General features: G+C 38.0%; 2 protein-coding genes across 2 annotated transcripts in view; one reads left to right on the forward strand and one right to left on the reverse strand.

Annotated features, from left to right (window-relative positions):
- The window catches only part of LOC113420543 (two pore calcium channel protein 1-like), a 32,790-nt gene extending 18,855 nt beyond the window's left edge, over positions 1-13,935 (forward strand). The window contains exons 12-19 of the mRNA XM_026680508.2: positions 164-228; positions 1,083-1,170; positions 1,577-1,646; positions 3,841-4,060; positions 4,607-4,697; positions 5,958-6,071; positions 9,377-9,501; positions 10,439-13,935. Of these exons, the coding sequence (XP_026536293.2) occupies positions 164-228; positions 1,083-1,170; positions 1,577-1,646; positions 3,841-4,060; positions 4,607-4,697; positions 5,958-6,071; positions 9,377-9,501; positions 10,439-10,584 (919 nt within the window). The 3' untranslated portion in view covers positions 10,585-13,935. The remainder of the gene's footprint in view (positions 1-163; positions 229-1,082; positions 1,171-1,576; positions 1,647-3,840; positions 4,061-4,606; positions 4,698-5,957; positions 6,072-9,376; positions 9,502-10,438) is intronic.
- BUB1 (BUB1 mitotic checkpoint serine/threonine kinase) overlaps positions 12,846-17,208 on the reverse strand; it is a 46,775-nt gene continuing 42,412 nt past the window's right edge. Inside the window, exons 19-23 of the mRNA XM_026684242.2 lie at positions 16,671-16,832; positions 15,770-15,927; positions 15,495-15,672; positions 14,579-14,685; positions 12,846-13,468 (exon numbers count right to left, since the gene is read on the reverse strand). Coding sequence (XP_026540027.2) covers positions 13,273-13,468; positions 14,579-14,685; positions 15,495-15,672; positions 15,770-15,927; positions 16,671-16,832 — 801 coding nt within the window. The 3' untranslated portion in view covers positions 12,846-13,272. The remainder of the gene's footprint in view (positions 13,469-14,578; positions 14,686-15,494; positions 15,673-15,769; positions 15,928-16,670; positions 16,833-17,208) is intronic.

Genomic DNA, 17,208 nt, shown 5'->3' on the forward strand with positions numbered 1-17,208 from the left:
AAATCAATAGCTGCTCTCTTACTGATTAATGGAAGATCTGACTGGCACTTACATCAAAGATTTCAAAATATTGGCAGATTTAAAAAAATAAATAAATCAGCATTTGGGAGGTGAAAGAGGAAGAACAGACTGTTTTCATAAGCCACCTTTCCATCTTTCTTAGGTTTGATACTTCTATCATTTTTGCTGCTTTGATTGCAACAGTATTGAACACTGCACTTAAATCAGGTACTTTAGTGTGTGTGTGTGTGTGTGTGTGTGTGTATCTCCCTATAATTTTATATCTCATCTAAAGAAAAATGAGAGTAATATACTTTCTTTTAGTAGACACCTGTTGAGATTTTTAGTCAAATAAGAGTCAGATTTTTTTAAAAAAACAGTGCAATTATAAAACTGCAAAGTTTGGGGGAAACTTACATGGGTTACATTTAGTCACAGTACAGACCAGATTCTGGTATAACAGGAACAAGTGTAGTTTCCACTGTCTGTACATTAAATGCTCTCTGTTCAAGATCTTTCATGGAAGCAAAAATGGTGAGGAAATTGAAAAGACCTTGTTTTGTTGCAAATTCTTCCCATTGTGCTTGTTTCACATTTTGTCTGACCTTTCGTCTTAACTACCCTTAACTACAATTATCTTGTTTCATTAAAGTTAATCACAGGTGATTAATTTCAGACCACATTGAAGCTATAGTTAAAAAAGTATTACTTCAAGCTGTAGGAGGCTCTCATTCTTATGACTTTCAACTGTGAGGTAATTATTACATCAAAACTGGCTTGAGGCCAAGTTCCCAGTTCCATAAATTAGTTTAACAGGGTTAGATAGTTTAACATTTTAGGATTATTTTCTACTGGTCAATTTAAGCAGAGTATCCAGAAATGAATTTCACTGATATTTATCTACAGCCTAATTACAAATAACATTGAAATTGATGGTTCGTTCAGGAAAATACAGAAATTTTAATAGAAGATGAGGGGCTGCTGCTCTATATGAAGTAGATGGTTCGAGTTAGTGATGAGGATCAGGACACTGTTTTTTATTACTGTGTAAATTACTTGGCACATTTCTTTTTTTTCCTTAGTGACTGCATACAATAGTCAGCAAATACTGGACATTGTGTTTATCTTACGAGTTCTTAGGCTTATAAGAATTATCGACAGTGTCCAAAGGTAAGTGCTTTTTTAGAAAAACACATGTCTCATATGTCTGCAAATTAGAACAGATAGGGTACAATTGAGAATGAATAATCCGAATTGGCCTTCTCCATCCTGGTTATTTTCAGATGTGTTAGATTGTGACTCCTAGCCATCAATAGGCATCATGGCTGGGGATAAGAGAGTTGCAATCAAATGCAGCTATATGAGGTTGGAAAAAGATAATTCAGTAAGTGACATGTTGACAGTACACAACTGAATTATGAAGGGCAGCAGATGGCTTATAGTAAAGGAATGAAAGCAACTAGATGGAGAAAAAGGTTGAAAAAGTGATGCCCTCTAATGAGTGAATTGGTTAATAGTGGTTTAAAAAAAACTTACGTTTTCTTCCATGGTGTTTTTATGCAGTATTTCCTTCCAGGTTCCGTGTTATTATGAATACACTAATAAACATTGTGCCTACGATGCTAACCTTCGGAGCATTAATTCTGGTAAGCAGTACATAATTTTGTCCTTTTCCTTGCTTTTCCCATATAAATAAAGGTAGGTCTTAAGTTCAATCTCCAATGTGTCCAATTTAAAGGAAGATCCACAGCAAATGATGGAGAAATGATTGACTTCCTGGATAGCACTTGCCAGTCAAAGAACTTGATTAGAGAAAAAGATATTCTCAATAATAGGAAATCTCTGTGCCTCGTTATTACTTACTTATGTCAGATGTTGTCAGATGAAGAATTGTGACAAATGTTGGCTTATGTATCTGCTTGAATCAACCATAGCTCCATCTGCAGTATGACTCATTTTTAATAATACTGGTCTATAGACTAATCATGGTCTATAGACTAAAGGTCAAGATTTTTAAATGATGTGTATTGTCCTTATAGTTTTTCAGCATCCTTCTGGCAGTTGCTGTTCTTGGCTCTGTTTAAAGATCTGGAAATTAATCCTAATGTCTCCTACATGCCAATAGTATGTGCTGCCATGTTTGCTTTACAGAAAATTGAGATGAGCAACTTTCTTTTTAGAGGTAGAAATGGGGAAGACAAGATGCTCCACTTTTGAGCTAAAATAGAATACTTTATAGAATTGGCCAAGTGTGATTGGACACACAAGGAATTTGTCTTGGTGTAAATATCCCAGTATACATAAAAGAAAAGATACATTTGTTAAGAATCAAGAATCATAACGTACAACACTTAATGATAGTCATAGGGGACAATCAGCAAGCAAATCGTACTAGGAAACAGTCAATATCAATTGTAAGGATACAAGCGACAAAGTTACAGTCCTACAATCACAAGTGGGAGGGGATGGGTGATAAGGAGTGATGAGAAGATTAACAGTAATAGTAGTGCTAATAGTAATAGTAATAGTAGACTTTGTAATAGTTGGACAGTATTGAGGGAATTATTTGTTTAGCAGAGTGATGGCTTTCGGGAAAAAACTCTTCTTGTGTCTAGTTCTGGTGTGCAGTGCTCTACAGCATCGTTTTGAGGGAAGGAGTTGAAACAGTTTGTGTCTGGGATGTGAGGGGTCTGTAAATTTTTTCACAGCCCTCTTTTTGAGTCGTGCAGTATACAGGTCCTCGATTGAAGGCAGGTGGGTAGTAATTGCTTTTTCTGCAAGTATTTATAATTACCTAGGAATGCTTGATTATGGGGAGATTGATTGCTGGGTAGATATGCATAGGATCATGCTGGAAGAATAATTCTCCTTATAAATTAAAGTCAGTTATTTTAATTCCATTTTAATATGCCAGAAGAAAATATTAAAGATTGTAGCATCTCTTGTACTCAATTTAGGAGTAATTCATAATTATGGCTGAAAATTATACTTTGTTTATCATGGATGTAAAAACGTCTGAAACCTATTGGCGGAATGGAAGAAGAACTATATTACACTGAGTTCATGGTCATCATAGCCATGGTTTGCTTCTAGCTTGCTGAATAAAAGTTGGTTGAGTTCATAAAGCATAATAAGTCATGATATAAACCATGATATAAACTTGATTGACAAACCTTAAACATCAGATTTGGACCATAAAATGCAAAATCAAAACTAAACTCATTATATTGTGTGATACAGTGTTGCATAAAGCCAGACTAAGTTTAATTGCCATGTTAAGTGATATCCTTATGTCCCATCAAAATCTTATTTGGAGGATTCTTAAATCTACCAGAACAACAGAAGGGGAGATGAAAAGGAATTTGTATATGTTAAAGCTGTGATCTTATTATCATGAATCAAAGAGGGTACACTCAGCATAAGATCACAGCTTTAACATACACAAATTCCTTTTCATTTTTTGAAGAAACCTATCCACAGTAAATGGAGTGAATGTTATTTTCATCGGAAAATTATATGTTGTGTCAGGCTGGGAATCTGCCTACTTACTCAAGGAAAATACAACAGCAGCAAAAATTGGGAGGGGTCTGAGAGGATGGTTAGAACGGGAGATTGGGGACATCCTAATACATTGGTCTCTCCGACTATTTATAACCAAGTTCTGGATGTGAATTCTTGTTTTGTGAGAGTGCCCATGGTATGCTCCCTCAAAATTCTGTCTAATATTGTTAGCTAGTGACAGTGATAAAGAACAAGCTCTCCTGCTCAATATATTTTGCTTTTAATATAAACATATAAACTAGTATAAAAAACAAACGTTGATATCTTCTTTTTTGGCAGGTGGTATATTATGTATTTTCCATTATTGGGATGGAAATCTTCCATGGAAAAATCCAGTTCTTTGCCGGAAACACCACCTCACCACAAGCCATGTACTGTGGAAATCCTGTTTTGAGTGGAACTACATTTGCACGAGCCAAATATTGCAGGAATAACTTCAACGACATTGTGTCTTCTTTTGTTGTCCTTATGGAATTAACCATTGTCAACCAGTGGCATGATATCCTTTTTAGACAGCCATTGTAAAATATAGAGGTAAAGATTACAGCTTTGAGAAGAAGCATCACTATCATCAAGGCTTGAGTTGCCAAACATAGTACAGCAGGTAAAGGAAGCTTCCAAAAGAGGTGCTTTGATGATTTCATCAAATCAGTTTATGCAGTCTTTACTCCCTGAGCTAGAATGTTTGGCAGAAAGTGTGTGTGTGTGTGTGTGTGTGTGGTATATCTGTACACATAAGTATACATAGGTGTCTTTTCTTTTGAGCTCTCTCTGGAATTCCCAGCCTTATTATTATAAGGCAGCTTTTGAAGATAGTGAGCAGAAGCTTGTGATAAAGTTCAGAGGGCTGCTCTCACAGAAGGGGTCTGAAAGTTGTTGTTACAGGATAATGAAAGGCATTCAGAACCATTGTTTGATCATCCCTAGTCCTGTGAGAATGCAGTTTCCCTAGAATCAAGCTTTTGATCAAAAGAAGTCTTGATGGATTTGTATAACTATGAAATGCGCATAGTAGCTACCTCCCTTGTTCTCCTTAATATTGTACTTCTTGCCAGTGGATTTGCCCTTGTGACTCATGAGAGTGCGAAGCTGTTTTTCATCATCTTTCACATTGTTGTGGTGATTATGATTATTAAGTAAGTCTACCCCTTTATGGTCATAACATTGGAAAGTTTTATTTTTGCGTGCATATTTTTCAGAAATTTGAAATTGTATTCATTTATGGAATTTATATGCCACCCACATCTGTCACAACTGGATGCTAAGTGGAGCTTATAATTGTTATATATATTAGCATATACAGCTATAGGCTAAATGGAAATTATCTGCCTTCTTTTAAAGATAGGCTATTATTTCCTTGGGGAGATTCTTGTTCATTATTCACAGTGTACTTCAAGTATTGAAGTTCTGGGCCTATGTTTTATTAGTTACTTGGAAGTAAATACGTTTATTTGTTTTATTAGCAAGGAGGGGTAGGGAGTGTAGGCATGAGAATATGTATAGTTTGACATTTGGAGAAGAGTAGCCAGTATTTCTGGGAAGTCACAGAATCTTGACCTGGTTTTTCTGCCTTCCAAATTCAAAAAACAATCATAAGTGAATGTTGCATTGTCTTCTATAGTCATCAACATATTTCCTTCCCTATTAGGTCATGAACCTTTGATACACATTTTTTTTCCCCCAAACTCTTTTTGATTAGCATAATGGGGGAAACAACATTTTTTTTGTGATACACCATGATGTTAGTACTCAGGAGAATTATTCCTATCCATGTATTATCTGCCAGTTTTATTGTTTGCCAAAATAGGATAAATCTGTATGTAAAATTTTTACCTATTGACATAAATTTTTATTTTCCATATTTTGGATCTACATCCTTATAAAGAATTGAGGGATTATATGATGTAGAGAGGTTGCAATACAGTGACTAATCCTGTAAAAAAAAACACCTAACTAAATATAATGAAACCTCTTACTGAGTAAGCATAGATAAAAATGCTTTGCAACCCTATTCTCTCATTCTCATCTATTTTGAGGGCTGTTCAGATTTCAGTAGGCTATGCTAATAGTAGATTATAGGAAGCTACCTTCTATTTAACACTGTTTTTACTCATTCTAGTACTAAATTAGGGTTGGCCACATAATCAGCCCCATGTTTACATTGGATTTGGCATTTTACCAGCCTGTGGAGTTCTTCCCAAGAGTGTGGGATAAGTGGATGTTGTTTGATGGTCTTTTATATATCTGAAAATAGTAGGTTGGAGAATCCTGCCTTTTTATCCAATGACAATTCATATCCATGCAAATTGCCTCGTAAAGAAATTGTCTCAAGCCAGGGAGATACTGATTGATGGCATTTGAAATGCAGTGTGTCAAGTGACATGTTTGATTTCCAGCATCTTTGTAGCATTCATTTTGGAAGCGTTCTTTGTGGAATATTCCATTGAGAAGAGTGAAGTTGAAACAGCCATTGAGAAGAAGATTCAAGAACTAGGTATAGGGGTACAAGAGTAAGTAAATTAAAAATACTTTTTATTGCCCAAAGCAGATGATTTATAAAGTGGTTTTGGTAGAATTCTTGTGATCAGTAAATGCTTTCTCCGGGCCCAATCATTTGCCCCATCTCATTATCTAAAATTTCTGTTATAATCTGTAATAGTTATAACAACTTTTTTTTAATGTTGTAACACTTTCCTACCTAGCATTCTATTCCCACAATGGGCAACTAGTTTCCTAGCACTAATATTACAAAGAGCAAGCCTGCTGCAAAAATATAGGGCAACCAGATCTTGGCTGCAAAAATTACAAGTGACCACTAGATGGCAAAAGAAGACACAACAGTCCTTGCTGTTTGCTGCCACTTAATGGTTTCTTCTAATTGTAGCTACCAAGCACAGGTAGCCTTAGCAAAATGGCTAGTAGAGACTGTGGAGGTTAAATCATGTTATGGAAGCCTTTGAGTTTAGGTCTCTCCTGTCTGCAATGTGGCATGTAGCTGGCTTTGGACAGAGGAACAGTCTCCCTGCAAGGCCAGATGTACTGCTTGAATATTCCTGGATATAGTGCTTTCTATGAAAATATAGATATCACTAGATAGTCATAAATCTTATTTTTTAAAAACAACAACAACCCAGCTTCGGGTAGTTTACCGGCTAATAAAAAGCAGTCCTCCCGCAAATAAAAATCTTACTTTGGATTAGTCTAGATGAGTCAGTGCTTTTTAGTCAGACTTTTTTAGACTATGTGGGAAGCTAAGTTAGTACAAATAAGGCAGCAAAATTATTTCTAGGGTCTGTATGTTTACTTCTTAAATGGACCTTGGTTCACATATCATTCTAAAGCATGATATGTTTGGCTATCATTTTATGGAATAAACATCAATTGTTGTATTCATAGCATGCTTATAGTCCTAAACTCTGATGTATTTTTAAAATGACTGGATTTACATAATACACTGCTCAAAAAAAATAAAGGGAACACTTAAACAAAACAATGTAACTCCAAGTCAATCACATTTCTGTGAAATCAAACTGCCCACTTAGGTAGCAACATTGATTGACAATCAATTTCACATGCTGTTGTGCAAATGGAATAGACAACAGTTTCTTTGAATAAACAGGTAAAGCATTGGAATACAAGCTGCATACTGTATTTTTGAATGGGGGTCATTCTGCAGTAATCATGTTGATTTGAAACAAGGGTCTTCAAACTTAGCAAATTTAAGACTTGTGGACTTCAACTCCCAGAATTCCTGAGCTAACATGATTGGAGGAGGAATTCTGGGAGTTGAAGTCCACAAAGTCTTAAAGCTGTCAAGTTTGAAAACCCCTGCCCTATAACACTTATTTTCTTTTTATTTTTATATTGCTTATTTATGAGCTGTTTTCCCCATCGACAATATCTATATATATACTATATACACTGCTCAAAAAAATAAAGGGAACACTTAAACAAAACAATGTAACTCCAAGTCAATCACACTTCTGTGAAGTCAAACTGTCCACTTAGGTAGCAACACTGATTGACAATCAATTTCACATGCTGTTGTGCAAATGGAATAGACAACAGGTAGAAAGCATAGGCAGTTAGCAAGACATCCCCAATAAAGGAGTGGTTCTGCAGGTGGTGACCACAGACCACTTCTCAGTTCCTATGCTTTCTGGTTGATGGTTTGGTCACTTTTGAATGCAGGCAGTGCTTTCACTCTAGTGGTAGCATGAGATGGAGTCTACAACCCACACAAGTGGCTCAGGTAGTGCAGCTCATCCAGGATGGCACATCAATGCAAACTGTGGCAAGAAGGCTTGCGTAGTGTCCAGAGCATGGAGGCTCTACCAGGAGACAGGCCAATACATCAGGAGACGTGGAGGAGGCCGTAGGAGGGCAACAACCCAGCATTAGGACTGCTACCTCCGCCTTTGTGCAAGGAGGGACAGGAGGAGCACTGCCAGAGCACTGCAAAATGACCTCCAGCGGGCCACAAATGTGCATGTGGTTGCTCAAACGATCAGAAACAGACTCCATGAGGATGGTATGAGGGCCCGACGTCCACAGGTGGGGGTTGTGCTTACAGCCCAACACTGTGCAGGACGTTTGGCATTTGCCAGAGAACACCAAGATTGGCAAATTCGCCACTGGCGCCCTGTGCTCTTCACAGATGAAAGCAGGTTCACATTGAGCACATGTGACAGACGTGACAGGGTCTGGAGATCCTGTGGAGAACGTTCTGCTGCCTGCAACATCCTCCAGCATGACTGGTTTGGCAGTGGGTCAGTAATGGTGTGAGGTAGCATTTCTTTAGGGGGGCCGCACAGCTCTCCGTGTGCTTGCCTGAGGTAGCCTGACTACCATTAGGTACCAAGATGAGATCCTCAGACCCCTTGTGAGACCATATGCTGGTGTGGTTGGCCCTGGGTTCCTCCTAATGCAAGACAATGCTAGACCTCATGTGGCTGGAGTGTGTCAGCAGTTCCTGCAAGACGAAGGCATTGATGCTATGGACTGGCCCGCCCGTTCCCCAGACCTGAATCCAATTGAGCACATCTAGGACATCATGTCTCGCTCCATCCACCAATGCCACATTGCACCAGACTGTCCAGGAGTTGGGGGATGCTTTAGTCCAGGTGTGGGAGGAGATCCCTCAGGAGACCATCCACCACCTCATCAGGAGCGTGCCCAGGCGTTGTAGGGAGGTCATACAGGCACATGGAAGCCACACACACTACTGAGCCTCATTTTGACTTGTTTTAAGGACATTACATCAAAGTTGGATCAGCCTGTAGTGTTTTTTTCCACTTTAATTTTGAGTGTAACTCCAAATCCAGACCTCCATGGGTTGCTAAATTTGATTTTGATTGCTAATTTTTGTGTGATTTTGTTGTCAGCACATTCAACTATGTAATGAACAAAGTATTTAATAAGAATATTTCATTCATTCAGATCTCGGATGTCTTATTTTTGTGTTCCCTTTATTTTTTTGAGCAGTGTATATTTAACCAAGCCAAAGAAACAATATTATCGTTTAGCACATATTGTGAGCACAGCCTTATTTTATGCTATTTGTGTTAGCTGCTAAATGATTCTTGGCATAACGTTTCAGTAGGCGCTATGATGATGTCACATATATGACTTCAGACATATATCATTTGTATTATGTCAACATGGCACATATAACTTTCTCCCTCCCTCACTTGTTTGCCCTCTGCAGAGGTAACCATGAAACATGGGTAGAAAGAACTTGAAATCAGAGACACTTTTAAAAAGGTCATTTTAAAAAAATGTATATGTGTATTAAGTAGATGGGTTCTGTTTTTAGGGATGACCTTTTTGATGGTAGGTTGATAGACAACCTTGAAACCAGTGAAAATGATCTTGGAAGCGAAGAGGGAATGGCAGTGAAGAAGAAACCTAAGGGGTTGATGTTTAAAATTGCTTCCAGAAGTAAGTGCACTGTCAGAGAACTTGTATTTATTGTGTTTATTGGTGGGCATGGAGAAATAATAACTACTGTTAGGAGCAAATAATCATGTGTGTATATTGTAAGATAGTATGGGTTTTTCCCTACGGTGGGGGGGAGAACATAAACCTATTTCCTTAATTGCATTGCTCCAGACAAGTTGGAAAATTCCCGTAATTCTTAGTGCAGCCCAGCATCTTGATTGTTGAAAACTCAGGGAATTTCTAGACAAGAATAAGCTGGAAAAGCCTATGTAACTGGATACCAATTTTTCTCTATGGCTTTTTGATTTGCTGCTTTTCAAAACACAGAAAGATGGTATTTTTGTTGACATACAAGTCTCTCTTCCTTGCTTTATGGTAAATTTCTTAGAGACTTAGACAGTAAATTTTAATACAGCATGAACAACTTGGATTCTACCCATACTATCTAAAAAGAGCAATTTCACTTGCATATAGATTGATGGAGGGGGATGTGTGGCTATGGTCTTTTGCACTTTCTATACTCTTGCTCCTACTTGTGCTCCCTTCCGTTATTTGATGTACTTTATTAATACTAAGGATTCAAACTTTAAAAGCGTGTAAATGGGAATGTAAGTTGTAGTGTCCACTCTCTTCACAAAAGGAAGAGATTAGAAAGGCTGATCATCCAGCCAAAACCAAATGGTAGATATCCCTATCCCTATCCTCTCCAGTACTGTATGGTTATATCTAAGGCTTCTAGTGTTGGGTACAAAGAACAGTCATGATATTGACAGTATAGGCTGTTCTAGTCCACAATGTAGCTTTGCACAATCAACCAAACAAAAATGCATTCCCCGCTCGTATCTGTGGGCCAAGTTAAGTAGGAATTAGTAGCTTGAGTTTTCAGGTACATCTGTACTTGGAGACATTCTGCTAATTGATTTGTTTTTGGCCCCAGGATACAGGACTGTGGATGCTTTACTCCAACGCATGTTTGAAGCAGAGATAGCTCCAGAAGAAGAAGGTCCCTGCCTTGATGAGATCTTAAGTCTGTCGCCAGATGACACCTACCCAGGGAACCCAGCTTTTGACAGGGTTGCGTAACACAGAGAATGACTAGAAATAACTGGAATCTTTTTGAAGCAAGTCTATTTTAATTGTTCTTGAATTCACTAGGTACCAGCTTTAAGCTATTATTGGTCCCATCTGATACTTGCAACTGAAAGATTATTGGTGCTGTTTTCAAGTTCTTCCCTCCAATGAATCAAGCACTCAAAAGCTTTAATATGTACAGTATATAATAGATGAAATGCAGTATTTTTTACAAATGGAAAGCATATTGGATCTGTTTGAAATACTGGTACTTTGAATTCTCCTACATGCTTAACATATTACTTGGATACCTAACATTGAAAGTTATATTACTGAATGCAGCTCTGTCCACTACAATCCAGGTGTGTGTGTGTGTGGGGGGGGTTGGCCACGTTATTAAGAAATATCAGGGACATATCCAGTAATAAAGGCAGAGGATCCAACGCTAATTACTATTCCTCATTCATCCACCTCCATCAAAAGTTGGTGGGCTAACCCTTTGTCTTTATGTTCACTGTAGGCCCTCTCTCTTCTCTGAAAGAAGAGTCCATGGATGCATTTGACTGATGAAAGTAAATCCATGTCTGAATTACTTTACCATGGTCAGTTTAAATTAAGATAGTAGTATCTAAGTCCTAAATATCAAGCACTCATTCGCATAGTTAAGAGGCTGACACTACCTCACTGGTCTTGCTCCTCCCATTAAGTGCTGTTTTCTATATTCCATTCATCCAGAGATGGAAATCAAGAAAAGGGAAGACACTTGACCTGATTTTTTTTTCAAACAGATCAGCCTTGAACTTTCCACAGTATCTGAAAGTTACAGTGTAATTCCTGATTCAAAGTGTATACAATATCAAAATTCAAATATATGAAAACATTGTTAGGTTGAAAAATAAGTATTTGTATGCTTGACTTTTAAAAAAAATGAGATTGAGGTTGAAATTAAATGGAGATGCTTAATTACATGTATGTTCAAATGAACCAAGAGTCATTAATTTTTTGCATAGGGTTGAAGTGCAAGCCATCTTGAGAATGATTCAGTTGAAAATTGGTTTATAATCTTATTATCAGGAATGTTTTTGACATTCTTCATCTTTAAATTTCTGGGGTAGCACTTCTGGGATAGTTCATCACATTACTGTATGTGTTGTATTATACTGTATGTACTGGGAGGGGGAAAGGTTATCTGGGAAATATATTTCCAATATATTTTGGAAAGAAATTATTTGTACAAGAAGCTCAGGACTCTTAGAGAACAAATCAGAATGGAACCAAATTTGTTACTCTTCAAAATTCGTATCTGCTGTTCTTCAAAAATGGCTTCCAGAAAAAAGAATCCTCCAATGAGTCTATAAAGACACAGGGATATTGGCTTAAACACACTTCCTTCTTTTCATCTAGGTGGAATAGCTGTTAAGAGTTTGGAAAGAATTATAGAAGCCATGCTCTGCATCCTTGCCCTAGAACAGGGGTCTCCAACCGTGGCAACTTTAAGACTTGTGGACGTCAACTCTGGGAGTTGATGCCAACAAGTCTTAAAGTTGCCACAGTTGGAGACCGCTGCCCTAGAATAAAGCTCATTTCTATTCTGGAAAATCCCTGCCAAATCTGCTCTCCGTCTTCCCCACTAGTGTCTGGGGGTTTGTCCTCAACTGATGTATACCTCTCCATGTAGCAATGCAGTATGTGTCAGATGTTTTAGATGAATTACTTTCACCTGAAGTCATTGGTTGCTTTCCATCATTGATGAAAGCTTTCCAAAGTACACAGTGGATAATAGTTTGTTCCCCTACTGTACTTATTCTCAAAATTGTAAAAAAATTTCCTTCAACTTATAGGTATACATTAGTCACTTACTCACTGCAGTTGGGATCATCAACTATCACTTATTTTCCTGTAGCAATGACAAAGGGACCAGCAGTAATGTTTTTATTCTTGGGAATAAGGAATTGTGATGAAGGGTATGGTTGTAATTATAAGACAATTTGGTTTCTGCTTTTACATATTTATATAAGAAACTGTCTGAACACTACAATTCATGTTGGAAACCAATCATAGAAGAGCTTTAGATATAGAAAACTTGATCCATGGTCAGTGGCTAAGTAATAGCCTTAATGGCTAATGGCTAAGTAATAGCCTTAATACAATATAATCGTACTTTTAACTCAAGTATGGTGTCACTATTACACTTATCTATTACACTTGATGCCTTCTATTTACTATTATTCTACTCTTTTATCTGAAAAATTAAAAAGGACTTGACTAGACAATTTTCCTTTGAAAGCACATTTTATTGTTCATAAAGTACCCACAGGGGGGGAAAAAGACACTGGAGCATTTAGATATTTAGATGTGATTAAGCTGATTTCTTCACCCATCTCAATTTTCATTCTCAAGCTTTGGATCTCTCGATGTTAATTTATTTCTCAACATTCCACTCCTTGTTTCCTATTTTTCTGCTGCCCAGTTCCAAAAAGAGGGTTCATCTCCAGTATTAACATTTTTGAGAAGTGTTAGCAAAGGGTAGCCAACACTTGTCAAATCACTTAATAGTCCACTATTTAAGCAGCAGTGCAGGGCCAACCTTTACAAGTCAAAGCAAAGTGAAACTGCCGCCTGACGGAACAAGATGAAACTTCGTGAAGACTTGATCAAACAATCTCAAAAACTTTTCATTGTTTCACAAGAATCCATCATTTACTTCCGTGATCGTTTGTTTTCAACAAGCAACACCGCAAGCCTGTTACGGAGAACTATTATTTTATTGGAGTAAGTTTTTAAAAATAAGTCTCTCAACGTTAACCGTAAAGCTCCCAAAGAAGGCAAGTGGTTGCAGTCTTGTATGTTCAGCAAAGTGATGAAGAAATTAATCCAGATCTCTCCATTGGGAGTCCTAAAGAAAAGGGGGAAAAGGGGGGGGATTAAATCAACCTTCTCCAGATGTGGCCAGATGTTTCTCAGAACTAGCATCACAAATAGAAAGCTGTGTCAATTATTTTGGAAGATGGACTAGAGTTTTATCCAAAACAGCTGTACAACGAACCTCAGATTTTCTACTAGTCAATACCAACTCTGGGTTGTTGGGTCAACAATAAAACAGTTCAGTTTGTCTTCAGTTTTTTTTTCTAGGTTTCAGAAATATATTCTATTCTTTCAGACTCCCATCCCTTTTTGTATTTTCAATGACAACCCTAATTGAATGGCTATAGAAAATGGTTTAAAAAAATTAAAATAATTGTATTTCTAACTTTGAGAGCCCTTTACATGAAAAATAAATGTGCTAATCACTGTTTTTGCATGTATTCTATTAGCTGTCATAAGCTGAGTTATAATGCAAATAAAAATCCTAATGTTACTTAATTTTTACAAGCATAATCAGATTTTATGCCTTAAGATTATTCTGTAGAGCAGTTTTTAATGTAACACAGAAATAATTATGCATCTAGGGAATATAATACTAGTGGTATCCGAGGAACATATTTATGTTTTGCACTGGCTCTTTCCATTTATTGGAGAATACCCTTAGAGCAAATTAATTCTTTATTTCAAAAGTAAATTGCATATTCTTGCGCAGGATTTGAAAAATAGAAATAGAAATTGTCCACAAATCCTGTGCTTCCCAACTTTGATTACAACAAAGGTTGATAGCATCTTCTATAACAAGGGGTATCAAACTCCATTTCATTGAGGGTCGCATCAGGGTTGTGTTTGACCTTGGGGGTCGGGGTGGTGGTGGCCAGGATGGGCATGGCCAGCTCGATGTCCCATTACGGCTGAAAACGAAGCCGGGTGGGAGGGCCCTGAAACTCCATTTTCGCTGGCAGAGGCACCGCAGCTGGTCTTTTGCTGTTTCCAGGGCTGCCTCATAGGTTAGATCTAAGATCCCGCCTGCAGGCCTTGAGCTTGATACCCCTGTTCTATATAACATGCAAGGATCAATTCTACAGTAGAGAAAATATATGGGCTCTGGAAAGTTATTGAAATAAAGTAATTATAGACCAACCTCCTGAAGGTACCATCAGGTTTCCAGATACCTTCTTCATTTTTTACTTTCATATATGTGCCAAATAACATGCAGTACACTGTTGCAGCAATTCCGAAATAATCAGTCTAAGGAATAAAAATATTGTAAAAATATTTAGCTTCAGTTGCTTTAAAATGTCTGCTTTTAACCCCCCCCACCCCCCATGAATATGATCCAACTGCAAAAAGTCTCCTTTCCTGGTTTATTCTTGATGCTCTTCTGGAATAGATTAGAGTGAACAGTGATCTGAATGCAGAATCTTAGATACACTGATAATTTACATTAGTACTGTTGTGTAACAGGTGTTCTAAAGCAGGGTCCCCAACCACGGTCCCGGACCGGTACCGGTCCGTGGAACAATTTCTACCGGGCACGCGTTTGCTGGGCGCCGCCATTTTGTTTTGATGAAAAAGTGCTTCCGGTGAGCTTTTCCGGGTAGAAAGCGGCGTTTGAGTGCTGAAAGAATCCTCGCGCCTTAGTTTCATCGAGGGGGTGGGGGTGGCTTCGAACAAAACTAAGGCGCGAGGATTCTTTCAGCACGCATGGCAAGGCGAGCCGAGCAACCGTCCTGAAGCCGTGCGAAGCCCATCGACACAGGTACAAAGGAGGAGTTGAAGGTGGCGGGGAGAAGCGGGGGCGGCTGGCTGGCCGGTCGCTCAGCTCGCCTTGCCATGCGTGCTGATGCCGGTACTGGGCCGCAGATGATTTTGTGATGCCGGTACCGGGCCACGGCACAAAAAAGGTTGGGGGCCACTGTTCTAAAGAAAAATTAGTAACATCTGAATCAAAACCTACATTTCTGAATTAAATTTTCCTCCATGATCATCAAAGCCTGTAATTACTAGTGACATGGGCTACATAGCTTAGTATTAAAATCATACATGTAAGTCCATACCTGGTAATTCCATGGCTTGCCTGTAATCATTTCAATACATTGAAATCCAGATGTCTCACACTTCCCCATGAAAGCAGTTCCTTCAGGGAACAGGGTCATATCTATGCTTTGACCAAAGTCAATAATTGTCAGGCCATGAGATGTCCCATCAATATCACATGTGTCATTGTCCAGAAACCTTGTTTAAAAGCAATTAGCAATGGTTACTATTAAGCAATGCAACAAGTCAGATTGACAAGAAAAGATCCCCAAACGTTCACAAGTGAGATCCTTGCCTTTCGCCAAATATAAAGTTGTCAGGTTTAATGTCACCATGAATTATGCCACACTTGTGAAGCTCTTCTACCATGTGCAGGATTTTTATGGTGAAGTAGATAACCAGAGCTTGAGGCATCACCTTCTCTGTTAGTTTTTTGTATATATTTATGGTGTTCTACAGAGGGGAGAGATGAAAAGCAGATGATCATACGGACAAATGAATATGCCTGAAATCCTGTGTATAGTGGACATAGAAAGTCTATACCACCCATTAAAACGCCAGTTTTTTAAGTTTTTTTTTTTTTTAAAAAAAAACATTAACTGTATGCTTATCAGACAGCAAATTCCACTTAGACTTTAGAGAAAAATGCACCTGGCTGGTTTACAAAATTATACCCTGCTAGAAAGATTTCATACATAAAGTCAGCAAAACAATGCTTTCTAAACCGCTAAACTATTTTAATTTGCCCAAATATCTTCTGTTAAGGACAACTAATTCTATTTGCAAGTCATAACACATTCATCTGCTGGGTGGGATATAAAAGGTCACCATGGTTATAATGCAGGCAAAGGGGGTGGGCCTTCAATTGTATGGTCACAGCTCCCTTCTTGACTTAACCCACAACCACCACCAAAAAAAAAAGATGTCCATAACTACCTCCCTTTCTGGTCTTTCAGATCAGTGGTGGGATTCGAAAAATTTTACTACCAGTTTTGTGAGTGTGGCTTGGTAGGCTTGGCAGGGGAAGGATACTGTAAAATTTCCAGTCAGAGGTGGTATTTGCCGGTTCTCCAAACTACTCAAAATTTCCACTACCGGTTCTCCAGAACTGGTCAGAACCTGCTGAATACCACCTCTGTTTCAGATGGTGATGACATTTGTACAAGAATATACACACAGGTCAAAGCCATATTTACCAGCAAAGTTCCGTAACTGTAAAGCTCCCCTATTAGAACACTTCCATTTTGAAAGAAGTGAGCACCATAGAATTGGATGCAAAGGTGATGCATACTGGGCTTCAGTCTTTCAGTCAGCTGAGCTGCTATATAGAATTCCCAGGGGCTTGCAGATTTCTGTACCTATAAAGACAATAAACACTTCTGCTTTGCTTAAATGCATGAGAACCAGTAACCACATAGAAAGATTTTTTATGGTATTAATTTAAATCAAAACCTGACATTTTCTATTGTTTCAAACAATAGCCAGTTAGCCATAACACTGCCTGGAGTTTGAGGGGCACTACAAAATATCAAGAGGATACACTGACCACCTCTCCCAAACCATATTAGAACATTTTTTTTAATCTATTGTTGATCCTTGCTAGAGATACACCAACTTCCACATTGCATAAAAACCAGAGTGTGCCAATGCTATAGCATCTTTCTAAGGTATATATAGAATAGAATAGCATTATTTATTGGCCAAGTGTGATTGGACATACAAGGAACTTGTCTT

Source organism: Notechis scutatus, chromosome 1 (genome assembly GCF_049901735.1).
Source record: "Notechis scutatus isolate UNSWTSFEM ecotype Mainland chromosome 1, rNotScu1.2, whole genome shotgun sequence".
Taxonomy (NCBI): domain Eukaryota; kingdom Metazoa; phylum Chordata; class Lepidosauria; order Squamata; family Elapidae; genus Notechis; species Notechis scutatus.